At 48.1% G+C, this 16546-nt stretch overlaps 2 protein-coding genes across 5 annotated transcripts; one reads left to right on the top strand and one right to left on the bottom strand.

Annotated features, from left to right (window-relative positions):
• Positions 1–4463: 4463 nt before the first annotated feature.
• SIGMAR1 (sigma non-opioid intracellular receptor 1) lies at positions 4464–7834 on the bottom strand. 3 transcript variants are annotated; one of them, XM_036239213.1, is made up of 4 exons: positions 7550–7834; positions 7216–7416; positions 7004–7096; positions 4464–4567 (listed from the first exon to the last, which is right to left on the bottom strand). In XM_036239213.1, the coding sequence occupies exons 1-4, from the start codon at positions 7698–7700 to the stop codon at positions 4488–4490; spliced, it is 525 nt and encodes a 174-aa protein (XP_036095106.1). In that variant the 5' UTR covers positions 7701–7834; the 3' UTR covers positions 4464–4487. The 3 variants fall into 3 exon arrangements, with proteins under 3 accessions (XP_036095106.1, XP_015986027.1, XP_015986028.1); XM_016130541.2 differs by lacking the exon at positions 4464–4567 and adding an exon at positions 5087–6181 and having other exon boundaries at positions 7550–7826; XM_016130542.2 differs by lacking the exon at positions 4464–4567 and adding an exon at positions 6188–6510 and having other exon boundaries at positions 7550–7831.
• Positions 7835–12067: 4233 nt separating this feature from the next.
• Positions 12068–15341, top strand: GALT (galactose-1-phosphate uridylyltransferase). 2 transcript variants are annotated; one of them, XM_016130460.2, is made up of 11 exons: positions 12068–12203; positions 12503–12672; positions 12892–12967; positions 13058–13106; positions 13234–13363; positions 13511–13567; positions 13733–13855; positions 14136–14268; positions 14371–14454; positions 14767–14921; positions 15163–15341. In XM_016130460.2, the coding sequence occupies exons 1-11, from the start codon at positions 12122–12124 to the stop codon at positions 15241–15243; spliced, it is 1140 nt and encodes a 379-aa protein (XP_015985946.1). In that variant the 5' UTR covers positions 12068–12121; the 3' UTR covers positions 15244–15341. The 2 variants fall into 2 exon arrangements, with proteins under 2 accessions (XP_015985946.1, XP_015985947.1); XM_016130461.2 differs by lacking the exon at positions 14371–14454.
• Positions 15342–16546: the final 1205 nt, after the last annotated feature.

Raw genomic sequence — 16546 nt, 5'->3', positions numbered from 1 at the left:
GCAAAGGAGAATGAGGAGTCCACTGCCTTGGGGCTCGTCACCAAGACCCTGCCTAGCCTCACAAGTTGCATCCCTCCACATCTACACTCAGTGTCCAGCATTCACACACACATAGCTGTGTTCACACACCCTGTCACAAGTTCAGGCACACAGCTGCCCTGTGTCACATACTTGGTTACACGGACACTATATCACCAATGGCCTGTGGTCATGAGGGGAATCACTCTGCAGAATGCTGGGGTAAGTGAAGAGGTGATGGACAGAACTGAAGCTTCTTCCCCTACCCTGATCAGGTGCTGTCCCCAAATGCAATGCGTGCTGCAGTTTGCATATTACTACTACGTGCACATGGTGGTGGACTCACATCTCTGCACATATACTTGGAGGTCTCTGAGCTGATTCCACACCTGCAGCAGGGTACACATCCCATGTGGAGATACACAGCCACTGTTTACAGCTCTTTTCAAGTTCTATTATGGTCATCTTCAAACATATACACAAGAAGAGTGAATGGTACAATGAATCTCTGGTACTCATCACACATTTCGGCAGTGAGCAGCATTTTGCCCATCTTCACACACATCCTCCACCCATGTGTGCATGACTTCCCAGTCTGTATCTCCAGACCCCTTCAGCCAACTGATTCAGGCCTACCCTACCCAGTTATCCCCCAGAACAGCTGAGATCCTGTTCTTTATTTGGGGGTCCTGATGACAGGTCACAATTTCTCCTCTTAGGCACCCTCATACATCCCCCAGTTTCTTCCTGTAACCAAGGGAGTCAACCCACCAAAAGTAGGAGGTTTTACCTAGAGGTGACACTAAGTGTGTGAAAGAACCTGTGTGTGTAGGGTAATACCTGGCATGTGTGTGAAACTGCTATGTCAAACTCAAACTTAGCACCGGGGACAATCCTGACCTCATACTCAGTGAGGCAAGATTCCTCCCAGTGCCAAGATTCCTCCAGGAGGCAGAATCAAGTGTGACTTTTGCTTCCTCTCTCCTCTCTCCCAATCAGTCCCCTCCTCTCAGACCGAGCTTGCCCTGGCCTAGGCACCAGCCCATCTCACTGTCAGTACTGATGCCCCTTCCAACAGGACTTTGTGTGTTAATTCTCCTGGGGCAGAGGCAAGCCCCTTCCTCTGCTCACCCCTCTCTGAAGGCAGGCCCGCAGAGTGGAGAATCAGTGTATGTACAGAAGCAGACAAACAAGCCCTGGGGGCATCCTGGAGGACTAGAGGAGAGAGGGTAGAGATTTGTGGAACTCCTGTGCCCAGCTTGCTCTTCCCCCAAAGCTTTCCCTGGCTACTCAAAGAGAAAGAATCTGGAGACAGAGAGATGGTAAGATTGCTCTTTGAAAAAGAGGAACTAGCCTGGGTAAATTCCAGTCTTAGGGTTTGGAGATTGCTTTTCAGGGGTTGGAGGGGAGCAGAAGGGCCAGGGACTAGGTAGATACTCCCAAAAGAAAAAGAACCAATCAAGCATAGTAAACCCTCCTTTGAGGTCTGAGCTGGGAGGTATAGAACTGGAAAGGGCTGAGGGGAAGGAATAGATTGATTGGAACCTAGTTTATCTCTCTTCATCTGTGAAAGGGAAGGGCTGTCTCTCATAGCCACATATAGCCCTCATCTGAACCCACACTTCACACAGACAGACAGACAGGCTTAGACTTCCATTCATCCACATATTTACTGAGCACCTACTTTATGCTAGGGATTGTTTATGCTAGGGATACAGCAGTAAGTAAAGTCACTATCATAATGGTATAATTCCAGTAGGGGAAATAGATAGTATGCCAAATGACCATAAGTAAAATGAAGAAAAATAAATATAGGTTGGGGGAATAGAAAGAGAAGGGCGTATTAATTACCTATTAATATGTAACAAATTACACTCACACTTATCAGGTTAAAACAACAAACATTTATTTTCTCACAATTCTGTGGATCAGGAATTTGAGTGGCTTAGCCAGGTAGTTCTGGCTCACTGTCTCTCATGAGGCTGTAGTAAAAATGTTGGCTAGGGCTGCAGTCCTTTGAAGGCTTGACTGGGTTGGGAGGATCCACTTCCAGGATGCTTCACTCACATGGCTGTTGGCAAGAGGCTGTTCTCCCCAGGTGGACCTCTTCATGGGAGGACCTCATATCTGAGTGTCCTCCCAACACGGCAGTGACCCAAGAGACTAAAGGGGCCCCAATATTTTTATGACCTAGTCTTGAATGTCACATATTGTCCCTTCTGCCATATATTATTTGTTAGAAGTACATAACTTAAAAAAAAAAAAAAAGCACATAAGTCCAGCCTACATTCAAGGGTAAGGGAATTAGGGTTCACCTCTTAAAAGAGGAATATCAGAAATTTTATGGAGGTTTTAAAAACCACCACAGAAAGGCTGTTATTACACAAATGTTAAGGAAAGGATTCACTGAGCAAGAATAGGAGGGAAGAGAGCCAAAGGGCTACCTAGGGAAGAGAACTGCAGGCAGAATAGCTGGTACAAATATCCTAAGGTGGAAGTTTGCTCGATGTGTCAGAAGAAAAACAAGGAAGCCACTGGGCTAGAACAGGGTGGCTGAGGTGAATGCTCAGATATTTGGTCAGAGGTAACATGGGCCTTGAGGTAACAGGGACTGAATAAGATGGGAAGCAATGGAAATGTCTGAGCAGAAAGTGAAAGACTGAGTCTAGCTGCTGTGTGGCAAACACTCCACACAGGATGCAAGCACGAGGATCAATTAGGAGACCATTGCAGTAATACAGGCAAAAGATGATGATGGTTTGGACCAGAGTAGTAGCAGTAGAAGTAAAAAGAAGTGGTTGTATTCTGGCTATGTTTCAAAGATAAATGTGACAGGATCTGTTGATGCCTTGAATATGGAATGTGAGAATAAGAGGTATCCAAGATGAAGCCAAGGTTTTTGGCCTGGGCAGGTGGGTAAATGGAAGTATCCTTGACTGAGATAGTAAAGACTTCAGGAGGTGCAGGATTGGGAGAAATAAGTTTGTGTTGGACATTTCAAGTTTGAGATGCTAATTGGACAACTAGGTGGAGATGTCAAGTAGAGATGGAGGTAGTCAGGTATTAGAAGCTGATATCTGGAGCTCAGAGGTTTAGGCTGAGACAAAAATTAGGAGCCACCATATATAGATGGTCCTTAAGGTCCATCCATGTTGTTGCAAATGGCAGTATTTCCTACTTTTTATGGCTGAATAATATCCCATTTTACACACACACACTTTCTTTATCCATTCATCCCTGAGGGCATTATGCTAAATGAAATAAGTCAGAGAAAGACAAAAATTCTATGTTCTCACTATATGTGGAATCTAAAAAGATATACAGAAACAAAGAACAGATTGGTGGATGCCAGAGGCCTGGGGTGGGGGATTTGGGTGAAGGTAGTCAAAAGGTACAAGCTTCCAGTTATAAGAGAAATTAAGTCCTGGGGATGAAATGTACAGCATAATGACTATATTTAACAATTTTATATCATATTCTCTATTTGAAAATTGCTATGAGTGTAGATCTTGAAAGTTCTTGTCACAAGAAAAAAAGAATTTGTAACTATGTGAGGTGATGTTAACTAAACTTACTGTGGTAATCATTTTACAATATATACATATATCATTATGTTGTATACTGTAAACAAATTATGTCAACTTTATCTCAATAAAACTGGGGAGAAAAGAACATATAAATGGTATTTAGAGTCTTGGAACCATTGAGATCATGTGGGAGGGGTGTAGACAGAAGTTTGGGGATTAAGTTCTGGGAAGTCGGTGGTTGAACAGGTAAGAAAGATCTAGCAAAGGAGACAAGGCAGTAGTGTATGGAAAGCAAGTGTTTTAAGAGTGATTGTTCAGTGAGAATTGAGAAGAAATAACTACTGGTTTAGCGATGGAGATGGGGAAGAGCCTTGGAGCCTAGTCCTAAGTGAAAGGAAGAGATGACAGGGCAGCAGGGCATCCTTGATAGATGTGGGCTGAGCCTAGAGAGAGAGCTAGGTAGAAGAAATCCTTGGAGGCTTGATTTTGCAACTTATGATCTATGGAGAGGCCTCAGCCAGGACCTGTCACGGGCAACATGGTAGTGATGGTAGGGTGTGAGGAAGGCCATCTTACCTGGGCCTCACATTCATTCAGAGGCACACATTTACTTTTGTTTCTAAATGGTTATATGTGTAGTCTTCTCTATTTTTGTTCATTAGAATGTTAAGTTTTTAGAATACACAATTTTTATAAACATGTTCCTTCCATTTTTAGCATACTAAAAATCCTAAGAAGTGAGAGTGGCCTGAGTCTTGCTCATCCTCAGAGCAGGGCCAAGAAGAGGGTGAGGCAAATGAGGCATCCAGGGCACAAAATTTAAGAGGGCGTGTGCAGCATCCCTGGGAGTGCACCTGAGGCACCTCTCTTGCCTCATGCTAGTTCCAGCCCCATCTACCTCAGATACCACTGGATAGTGCTCGCCCCCACCCCCAGGATGCTTCACAGAAGAGACAGGTCCTGGAGAAGGCAAACTGGAGAGGAGAAACTCCTGGGTGGGTGGGGAGAATGGAGATGGTACCCTGGAAACCCAGAAAAAAAAGCAGCTGTAGAATGACTAGAACTTTCAACTCAAAAGTGGATGTACACTGCCACCTTGTGGCTATCCAGGACAAGATTCCCAGGACTGTTCCAGACTGGAACTAGTGTAGGGAAGACCAAAATAACACACTTCATCCAACCCTGAATTTTTATTGTTCGTTAATTGTGTTCTTTAGATTCCACATGAAAGTGAGGTCATACGGTATGTCTTTCTCTGTCCATCTGCGTTGTCACAAATGGTACAGCCCCGAATTTCTTAAACTGTTGCATTCAAAACTTGTGGAGAGGATCTTATTAAACATATTGATCTTAAGGTCTCAACCCAGAATTGACCTCTAGGGAATGGGTACAGTAATCTGTAGTCAATGAGCACCCTATGTGATTCTCGGGCACACTAAAGTATACAGCTACTGTCTTACAAACTCTCACACAGAAAGGGAGAGGCCCTCCTGAGGCCCCCTAGGAGTTAGGTTTTCCTGCTGCTCAGACACACAAAGAAATGGAACTGTTCAATAGGTCTTTATTAACAGAGAGACAGATGGACAGAGAATGCAGCAAGGGCAGTGTCTGGAAGCTGTGATGGGTATGTGTGCAGAAAAGGCCTTCACTAGGCCAGAGATGGCCCCTTGGGCATAGGCCCACCTCTCCAGGTCCTCTCCCCAGGCTTGGGGCCTGTGCTGAGGCCAGCCACCTCCCCATCATACCCCTGAGGGGGTCTTTCAGGATAGGAGGGATCTTGACCTCAGCATTCTCCGCATTCTGGTTCCCTAGCTGACTTGGTTGTTGAGAGGGTTGGGGACAGGCCATGAGGGTGCTTGCATAGCAGGGAACAAAACAAGGGTAAGGCATATGGTGAGGACAGGGAGATCAAAGGTAGGCATCATAGCTGCAGGTGAATGGAGCCTCCAAAGGCAGCTCCTCTTCTCCCTCACCTCCCTCCTCCATTGCTGCTGGGTTGAGGGGTAAGACACAGGCAGAGAGCTAATAACCACTCCCACTCCTAACTCCAGAGCCCTGACCAGGTGCAGGGAAGTTCTGGAAAGGCCTGAGTTAGTGAGTCAAGCTTGTGTTCTGTGTGTTTGAATATGTCTGGAACAGTTGGTATACATGAGAACCCCTCTCTGGATGGGTGTGAATGTATGATGCTGCCAAACACATGGAATTCGGTATCTGAATGTGTGTCCCATATGTTCCCACAGGTCTCTATGTTTGGTTGTATAAGCATGTATGGCTGTGGTCATATACCAGGAATTCAGTATTTGCATGTTTTGAGTATGTCCCTGTCTATTTGCATGGGCTCCAGCAAGTGGATGTAGGTGAGCCTGTCCACTCCTGCTCATCCACAGGTCCTCCTTCAGACCTGGATGGTCAGGGGTCCTGGCCGAAGAGGTAGGTAGTGAGCTCAAGTCGAAGGCCCCGGGCATAGGCGCGAAGAGTGTAGAAGAGGGTGAGGAAGTCCTGGGTGCTGAAGATTGTGTCAGCCAGCGCGAAGGTCAGGGTAGATGGGATAACACCCCGGCCATACTCCACCATCCATGTGTTTGGCCCCCACTCCACAGCCGTTGCCTCACCAGGCCCATGCATCACTGTCTCCCCTGGGGGATGAGGAGCACCCACATGAGGAGCCTAGCCCTGTCCTTTAATTGCTGCCACCTCCCTGGCCCATGGTAGGGAATGGAAAGGGAGCTTAAGGAAAGAAAAAAGCCTGACCTCGCTGGTCAGGTCACCCATATGGAGGGATAAGAGGCCAAGATGGCCACTCCTAAATTTTCTTCTGTGGCATCACCTGGCTCATGTCCTCTCTTGAGGGAAGTCAAAGATGGGCACCTCACCTGGCCATGGGCTACTGTACAGGAGTCACAGAATTCTGCAATCCCAAACCTCACTCATGCCAAGTAGAAATTTAGCTAAACTTGGGCTGAACCTGTTAGATACAGAAGGGTGGTTATAAGACTTGTGAGGCTTTTTGCGAAATGTAACTTCAATTACAATGCTTGCTATGTTTGTAACATTCAACCTCAAAGTTACTTGAAAGTCCAAACCTCTACTTTTTATGTAAAATATTTCACTATATAAAAAAAGAAGGCAACTGTTTGTTTTGCCTTTGGGGGCATGAGAGCATTTCTGATTACTCAACGGTTTGCCCAACAACTCCTGGAATACTGGATGAGTAAAATAGTGTCTTGGCAGATAAAAATCAGACATGGTTAACAGGAAGCTGTTATGTTTTGTCTCCTTTTGACAGAGGAAAGTCTTCGGCCCTGCCTCAACCAACAACCTGTGGCTTATCTAGGGAGTAAGGGAACCAGGGGAAGGGCCCCTCAAAGCACTCCTTTTCCATACTGTGGCTCTCTCCCCCAACTATGGGCATCCCAGAATGAAAGAACCCATTTATCTGACCGAACCTCTCTACCCACCTGGGTAGAAGACCTCACTTTTGGTAGTGCCTTCTCTCCACTGGTAGAAGGTGCCAGAGATGATGGTGTCCGAGATCTCAGCCCAATAGCGCCCTGCGGGACAATCAAATGGACACGGACTATCACGGTATCCACGCCCTCACAGGGCCTGGCCAAACGGAAGGGAGGGGATGCGCCCCAGACTCCCAGTCCCGCCTGCCGCCCAAACTGACCAGAGTGGCCGCCAGAGCTCAGGGCGGTGCCGAAGAGCAGAACGTACTCGGACAGCGAGGCATGCAGAAGGCACATGGCGCCCATCCAGCCACCCGCGTTCACGAACACCCACTGCAGCTCCTCGTCCGGCAGCACGTGGCCTGGGTGCAGCCGCCGCAGCTCCACGATCAGCCGAGAGAAGGCCAGCTCGTGGTCCAGCCCTAGCAGGGGCAGAGGAGCACTACAATCAGGGCCAGCACCGGTCCCGAACTCGGGAACGACGTCCCCAGAACTCCCGGCTCGGCCCGGGCCTCCCCATCCCCCTGCCCTCCACCCATTCATTAACCCGCTTACCAGCATACTGCCGCGCCAGCTGCGCGATCTCTTCGTGCTGGAAGACGAAGCTCTTCGTACCCAGCCAGAGACAGATCACCTGGGCCAGCACAGCCGCTGCAGCCAGGAGCAGCGCAGCCCACGCCCACCGCCGGCCCACGACCCACTGCATCCCTTCGGGAGGCCTGACACAACGTAGCGCAGGAAGGAGCTGGGGTCTTAAGATACGCTGCCCTCCGCTTCCTAGCTCACCGCGCGCGGTCCACAGCCCGTTCCCCCGCTACCGCCGCGGTACGGCTCTCCTTGACCAATCAGAACTGCTCGAGCATTCAGGGATCCGCCCCCTCGGGTTGTACCATTTCTTCTCAGGGAGCAGGGAGCGCGGAGGGTTGTAGCGTTACAGCGCGCAGGAGGTAAAGGGGCGGGGCCAAGCCCTCCTTGCTGCCTTACCTTTGAACCTCCAGGCGGGATGTCTCGCGCGCCATCTTACGTGGGGCTGGAGGTTGGTTACCGTGAGACCCAGAAAGGACTTTCCCCCTAGGCTGACTGATTGGTAAAAACATGCCAGCACGGAAGCAGAGCCCGGGCTCGTTTATTGTTAAGGCCTGCTTTTGCTAGCGCAGCAGCGCGGGGCGGGGCGGAGGGCGGAGCACTTCAACTTGGGAAAGTTGAGGTTTTCTGGAGGTGGTAACACCTGAAGAGTTTCTTTAAGAGAAATGGGATGGGCATTCCAGACAATGAGACTTACTTGAAGAGCAGAGGCACTGAGAGACAGCTTAGGGTCTTCAGGGGCCTGCGATTCATCGTTCCGAAGCACAAAAAATGAGAAGAGGCTTTTGTAAACCAACTGAGGGTTAGTTATGGCAAGGGAGTGATAAAGAGAAGCAAAAGAGAAAAAAGGCAGTATAGTGCAATGGTTCAAAAGAAACTCAAGCTGGACTGACTGAATTAAAAATTGGCTCCTGCCACCTACTGGTTGTGTGATCTTGGGCAAGTTACTCCTGTGACTCAGTTTTCTTATCTGTAAAATGGGGCAAATAAAAGTACCTGCCTCATAACACACATTCATTGTGATAAAGATTAAATGAGTTAATAATTATAAAGTAATTAGTAACTGTTATGTGTTGTAATATTTGTTAGTTACATAAATAAACAAAAGAGATGAGAACTGAAACAGCAAAGCCTCACGCATAAGGGTGATGAAATGGTTAACACAATCAAAGATAATTGGGAGGTCCAATAAAATGATGGGAAATGGTTATTAGGTTTCTCAGTAGGGACATGTAGCAGAGATGATGCTATACATTCACAAATCCATTTCCTTTTGCTCTTGGGCAGCCAGATTACATTCCACAGTCTATTCTGTAGTTAGATGAGGCTATATGATTGTGTTCTAGCTAATGAGGTATAGGCAGACATAATGATGTACACCGTTTCCAGGTCTAGTTCCTAAAACCTGTGAAGTTCTTTACATCCTCTTTCTTCTCTCATCTATTATCATTGTCACGTAGAATTAAGTAGTTACTGGAGAATTTAGAATGCTGCATTGGACAGAGCTCCCCTTCTCCATAATGGACTGTTGTGCTAAGCCATTGCGTTTGGGGGGGTTTATTTGTTACAGCAACTAAGATTACACACCCTGACTAATAAGGACAAAATATATGTTGCAAGGTACTGTGCAAGTAATTGTAGAGGCTGGGAAGATGGACCATTTTTTTTGAGAAACTATGCCAAGAAGGGAAAGATAAAGAAGGGACTATCTAGAGGAGAATGCAGAATTGAGGGAACTTTTTTTTATTGGCCCTGGCTTCTGAAAGCAATTGAGACCCTGTAGACTCATGAGAAACTTCTGCCTCTCTTTTAAAGAATTTAAATTTGGGACCTTGCCCATAATAAGAGTTATTACCAGAAATAACTTTTCATCACCTATCTATCTATAAGGCAGGGTAAACTTCTAATTACTGAACATGTGCTCTTATCATCCTGCAATGACCTTTCTCCCATCTGAAGCTCCAAGGTGCCTTACCTTATCCTTAGCTCAGAATGTCATATATTCTTCATTTTAACTTTCTGTCTTGAGCCTCTTATGTATGTGAGGTCTCTGACTCTTTCATGTATGTGGGGTTCCATATGTATATATTTAATTAAATTAGTTTTTCTCTCGTTAATCTGTCTCACGCCAATTTATTAGACAAGCCCCGAAGAACCTAGAAGAGTAGAAGAAAGTTTTTTCCTCCTCCACAGCCTTGAGAGGGTTTAAAGAAGGGGAATAAAGGACTAGGGGTCACAGCTACCTTCCCTAGACATAGAAGAAATCACATCTTTGCGATCTTGGAGGGAAAGAGCTAGGTAAGTCCTATGTCAGCCATTCTCCTTTTCTCCCTAAAAGTGACCTTGTAGAGACATAGAGAAAGGAGAGGTTTGGCAATAGTTCTGAAGAGATGTTTCTGAAAAGGGTCAGGAGTTAGTTGGCATGATCCAGGAAGTGACACTGAAACACTGGTGTTCTTGGGGGAAATGAGGCTGTCACTTAAACAACAAGGACAGCTGAGAGAGTAGAAAAGCAGATCTATTCACCACCACCCCCATACCATAGGCAGCCAGTGGATAGGTACCCCGCCCCTTAGCTTCCTGCTCCCTGTCCCATACCTAATGACCCTTACAGATTTCGGTCAAAGGACCCTGGGGCAGAGATTAGGTAAATGACCAATGACCCAGTTTTTGCATTTGAGCTGCAAAACACCTTGCTTGGCCTGGCCTGGCTTGGAGGAAGGAGCCTCCCTGCTACTGCCCAGCTTCTAGTTCACTAGACTTCTGTACTAAGTCTCACTGAAGTCTCAGAAGCATGTTAGAGAATTTGGAAGAGACTGAAAATTTGGGTTCAAATTGTAACATGGCCACTTATCCTCTGGATGACCTCGAGGCCTCTGTTCCCCACTGTGAAGTGGGGAGGAAGTTCAGATGATGTTTAGATGTCTTTTTAAAAGTGCCAGGAGAGAAATTAATTTGATTTTTATTCTAATGTTAGCCAATTGGTTCGATCTAAGGAAAAGTTGGAAAAGGAAAGGAGGTATTTAAACACCTCTGACCCCTCCCAGATGGTGGCTAGAGCTACTGATAGTCCTGTCCTCACACTTTCAGATTTCTTATAACCCTTTTACCCTGTCCACTTCTTGTGCTTTTGGTGTGTGCGGGTGTATAAGAGATAATGTGTATGTGAGAGAGAAACAGAGAAAGAGAGAGGAAGAGTGAGAAAATGGTTATGTTGACAAAAAAAAAACCCAAATTAAACCTTTAGAAAAGTTTGAGTTTATTTGAGCCAAATTTTGAGGACATGTCTGGAAACAAAATCTCAATGGATTGAGAAAATTCTCCAGAGAATGACAGTTTTGCAGTTTCTTTTACACAGTTAGAGTCAAAGGAGAAAACATATGGAAGGTAAATGAAATTCATTGGTTGTAGATTAAGGAGGCAGGAGATAGCAAAGTAGGGAAATCTCTAGGGTTGGATTAAAAACAAAATGGATAAACATACTTCTTTTACATTGGTGGGTACAGGATAGTTAATAATTAACATTCACAGTACATTAAGATGGTATGTAGGGAAAAAGATAAACATGAAGGGTTCTGTGGTCTTGTGCACTGGTGCCTGTGGTTGTGCCTTTGAGAGGCCTGGAAAAGAAAATTATTCTGGTATTTCAAAAGTATGTTATCTTAGATGCATAAGAACAATGGACAGAGCTCACTTATGGTAAAGACTGACCTTTGCTAAGGAAGCTATAGGCTTGGGTTGTGACTACCCGTTATGACCTATCCAGTTATGAATTTGTGATCAGACCATCCTGTGTAGTTACTTTTGGTCACTGAGCTTGTTGGACCTAACATGTGGCCCCCACCCCTGGTGCTTGCTAGGTTTATTACATAGACCCTTTTTTGTTCACAGTTCCTTAGCCCTTTCTTACCAAACCTGTTTCTGCTGCCTGGTGAGAATGGGTTATGGTTATGGTGAAGTATCCAAACTTCTAGGTAATACTTGAGGCCAGAGTTCATCTGAAGTAGATCAATGCCCCCCACCCCCCATCCCCAGTTTGCCTCTTCTCCACTGTAGCCACTGAACAGGTAATTGAGGTCATTGTGGATCCAGGGTTATACCCTTGCTTGGCCCTAGATTGTAAGCTTCAGGAAGGCAGAGGCCTTGCCTGACTTGTGCACACAGGAGCATCCCTTTGCTTTAAGTGGAGCCTAGGTGTCTGGCACAGAGTAAATACTCAGTAAATATTTGCTGAATGAATGACCAAATGAATGACGGAATACAGTAAAGAAATCTTGTAAGCGTCTTGGGGTTCAAAGATTAGCAGTAAGCAGCTTTCACATAAGTTTTTCCGGATACTGGCTTTGGCTCTGGGGTGGAGCGCCAAAGCCACCCTCAACATAGCTAGGCTGCCCTGAGCCCCGCCCCCAGACAGCCGGTTGGCTTCTCCAACAGTCATGTGCTAGAGGTCGACCAATCATGGGAGTGGGCGGAGCTGGCAGACTTAAAGATGGGTAAGAGGAGGCTGGGCAGACGTTCCAGACGGTCTCCCACGGGGTCCTCATGTCGTGCAGTGGAGCAAGTCCTGAGCCGCGCCAGCAGGTGTCAGAGGCGGACGCCACAGCCACAACCTTCCTGGCGAGCGGTAACTGCGGGGCGCTTGGGACTTACTGGGACGCAGAACCGAGCCTTTCCTTTCCTTAGGAAGTTGTCGTCCCTACCCCGAGGTCGGCGCGCCCACCCCAACAGGCCTTCTTGGCGAAGACACTACCGTGTTGGGGTGCGGGCTAATTGGCGTTGTAAAGCCCAAGTCCAGCCCTTTAGCTCCTGAGCAGGATGGGGTGGAAAGGGTGCCTCCGAGCTTGGGCCTGCTGCTGTTGAGTGAGACTGAGAGGAGAGGGGACCAAAGAGCTTTGCTGAGTGATCTTTACTCTTTGCCTCCAGAGCATCAACATATCCGCTACAACCCGCTACAGGATGAGTGGGTGCTGGTGTCGGCTCACCGTATGAAGCGGCCCTGGCAGGGTCAAGTAGAGCCCTCCCCTCTGACAACAGTGCCCCGCCATGATCCTCACAACCCTCTGTGTCCCGGGGCCACACGGGCCAATGGAGAGGTAAGCCGTTAGAGCTTACGTTTGCAGGCTGAGCCTGGGGGAGTAGTTCCCCCTTAGAGCTGCTCCTCACCCACAGGATAGTGGACATCCTTCTGGGTCATATCTTATCAAGTCGTTTAGGGTCCAGAGTGGGCCTCTTGCAGATGTCTAGTCCTTGAAGCCCACCATGTGACTGGTGGTATGGGGCAGCGAATGCTTTTAGTCCATTCTTGGCTGTAGGTGAATCCCTACTACGATGGCACCTTCTTGTTTGACAACGACTTCCCAGCTCTGCAGCCTGATGCTCCCAATCCAGGTAACCTGGCTCTGGCTGCTATTGCAGGGAAGAGAGGCTGGACCTCTTGAGAAGATTTCTGTTACAGAGAGTGCTACCCCTTTATTTCAGGACCTAGTGATCACCCCCTTTTCCAAGCAGAGGCTGCTCGAGGAGTTTGGTAATGATGAATTTTCTCTCTTAAAATCTCCAGCCCAGGGCCTGGACTAAGCAGTAGGGTTGGGCCCTGCCCCTACCATAGCCTAACCCTACATTTCTGTCATCCCTTTCTCTCTCCCTCTATTTAGTAAGGTCATATGCTTCCACCCCTGGTCGGATGTGACACTGCCGCTCATGTCAGTCCCTGAGATCCGTGCTGTTGTGGATGTGTGGGCCTCAGTCACAGAGGAGCTGGGTGCCCAGTACCCTTGGGTGCAGGTTTGTGAGGTTGCCCCCTCCCCTGGATGGCAGGGGTGGGGGTGGTACAGATTTAGTTCTGGGAAGTGGCACCCCTGTTTCCACAGGGTGTGGTTTGGAGGGGTCAATGTCTTTTTGGCTACTAAACTCCCTGCCCCTACCTGATAGATCTTTGAAAACAAAGGAGCCATGATGGGCTGTTCCAACCCCCACCCCCACTGCCAGGTAAGTGTGTCAGGGACTCCAGTGGATTTCTAGGCTGAGTCCAAGCTAGCACTGTGGGGACAGTTATTGAAGTCAGAGACGGGACAGAGGGAGTATGCTAGTCATATGGAGGTTTGGGGGTAAAGGACTTGCCATTTTTTTTTCTCTGCTTTTACTCATCGACAGGTGTGGGCCAGCAGTTTCCTGCCAGATATTGCCCAGCGTGAGGAGCGATCTCAGCGGGCCTATCAGAGTCAGCATAGAGAGCCCCTGCTGATGGAGTATGGCCGCCAGGAACTGATCAGGAAGGTGGGGGAAAGTCAGGGCCTGCCCTCAAGGAGCCTTTTTAACCTTACCCCAAAAGAGAGAAAAAAATGCGTGAAGGAGAAGGTAGAAGTAAAGTAGCAGAGAGACTTGCTGGGAGGCCATACCAGTAAAGGAAAGGTGATAGTGCTTTAGGCTGGGGTGGTAGTGCTAGAGGTGGTAAGAAGCCATCGAATTCTGGGTACATTTTTCTTTTGCTTCCCTTGTCTATTTTCTGATCCCCAATATCTGCCTTGATGACTTCACCTCCATTTGGTTTGCCTAGGAACGTCTGGTTCTAACCAGTGAGCACTGGTTAGTGCTGGTCCCTTTCTGGGCAGTGTGGCCCTTCCAGACACTGCTCTTGCCCCGTCGGCATGTGCGGCGGCTACCTGAGCTGACCCCGGCTGAGCGCGATGGTGAGTCTCCCCACTGAGACCTTGGGGCCAAGCTCTGGATGAGGGTAACTTTGACAGGGCCAGCATCTAGGCCTCAGGCTGAGAGTCAGGCTCTGATTCCAGATCTGGCCTCCATCATGAAGAAGCTCTTGACCAAGTATGACAACCTATTTGAGACATCCTTTCCCTACACCATGGGCTGGCACGGTGAGGCTTTTTGAGTACCCATATTTAGCCCCAGCATCTTTTCTAGGCTCCTGTGGCCCAGCTCAGTGGACTGCAACCCCCAGCAGGCCTTGAAACTCATGCTGAGGGAAGTGTCCAGAGCAGGGCTGCTGGTACTGAGGGTGGAGCAGCAAACTTGGTGAAAATATGTCTCCCAGTGTGCTTTCCAATGCCTGGTCTCCTCTCTGGCACAGAATGCTGGGAAATGTAGTTCTGAGATACCTAGCTTGGTTTTGGGGTAGGGGCAAACTAAGGAAGGGCTCTTGCCAGCCATCTCTGCCTTCTTTCTGTCAGGGGCTCCCACAGGATCAGAGGCTGGAGCCAACTGGGACCACTGGCAGCTGCATGCTCATTACTACCCTCCGCTCCTGCGCTCTGCCACTGTCCGGAAATTCATGGTTGGCTACGAAATGCTTGCCCAGGCTCAGAGGGACCTTACTCCTGAGCAGGTCAGGACTTGGAGCACCCTGGGTCCCCTTTTCTCTCCTATTTCCTCAAGGGATCCCCACAATCATGACCCCGAGAACCCCCATCACCTGAGCATTCCTAGAGACTTAGGAGCTGCTCACTTCCTTCATCCTTTGGTTATTCCTGCAGTCTTTATCACCAGCCTTCTGGTCCCACAAGCCCTCACTCAGAACTCCATACTACCATTCTGGACCACTTTTACCCTCCCTCTTCCCCTGCTAGGCTGCGGAGAAACTAAGGGCACTTCCTGAGGTTCATTACTACCTGAGGCAGAAGGACAGGGAGACAGCAGCCATCGCCTGACCATGCTGACCCCAGGGCCTTCTGCCTGAGAGAACCAGGGCGTAGGGTTTGGGCAGATGTGGGATCAATAAAATTGTACTTCTCAAACTTTAATCATATATTCTAACGTCAGAGAAATGTGAACTCTAACTCTTTCTTGGGGGTCTGGGGTTAAAAGCTAACGGCATAGCTCCAGCCACAATTTTTCTTTGCCTATAGATATGCAAAAACTTAAGGATACAAAAATTTCTCCCTAAATCTCAGAACAAAACTAATAGTCAGTGTTATGTTTGGCCTATAGATTCTCTTACTCTTGGAGTAACAAATGAATCCCAGTTTAAGAAACTGATTAAAAATCCTGTGACTAAGGCTTTGGGAAGACCAGAACCCCCTTTGCCCTAGGATGTCAGCTCACCAAGCTTGGGCCTGAAGGTTTGGTGGGGAGCTGGTAAGCAGAATCCTGGCCCTAGTGGTCAGTGGCCAGACCCTGGGCTGCTGGCCAGAACCCTGGCTTTGTGAATGACTGCAGCTTGGCTCTGCTCCAGCCCACAGGGGCTGAAGGGGCGGGTAGGGAACATGTGCCTGGCTTTATGTCCTTGCCTTCTCCAGACTTTCATGAGCAGCATGTATGTGCAGGCTCTGCACACATCTTTTGCCCTTGTGCCCCAATCATTGTACAGGGCCAAAAAAAGCTCTGGCAGGGAAGGGGCTACCAGAGTTAGGAGTCCCAGGGTCTTGAAGAAGGGGATGGTTCTTGGAGTGACCCTGGGTTTGCCCCCTCCCCTCTGGACCTATTTCCCTGGGAAGACTGTGTAACTATGTGGGAACAACAGGCTATGCAACCCAGGGGACCTGATGCCACATAGCGTCTTCCAAATTTTTAGGTGAGGACAGGGCTTGTGAACAATGCAAGGATGGCCAGAATGCTTTTTGTCTCCATTCTTCTCTCAAGGGAACTGAGTCTCTGGGAGGGGAAATCACACCAAGGCCAGACAATGATGACAGGAGAACCTCAGTTGTCTGCCTTCTAGTCCAGGGTTCTTTTTACTCTGAGACCCTGGAGAGGAAGGGTCTGAAACTTGGAGTGTTGCCATGGTCTGGAAGGAGCTCAGATGAACATGGTACACATCTCCTTTAAGCCCCCAGTGACTGGGGAGTGGATGAAAACCTTGGATGGGTAGCTGGTTTCTTAAGGCACACACATGCTGACCCTATACTTTTGGGATGCATTTTGGAATCATCTAGGGAGTTTTAAAGAATACTGATGCCTAGGTCAAGCCTCCACAGATCCTGATTTAATTGGTTTGAAGTGTGGCTTGGCGGT

This window comes from Rousettus aegyptiacus, unplaced genomic scaffold (genome assembly GCF_014176215.1).
Source record: "Rousettus aegyptiacus isolate mRouAeg1 unplaced genomic scaffold, mRouAeg1.p scaffold_m13_p_3, whole genome shotgun sequence".
Classification (NCBI taxonomy): domain Eukaryota; kingdom Metazoa; phylum Chordata; class Mammalia; order Chiroptera; family Pteropodidae; genus Rousettus; species Rousettus aegyptiacus.
Note: the sequence above shows the minus strand (reverse complement) of the source record. Positions and strands in the feature narration are given on the sequence as shown.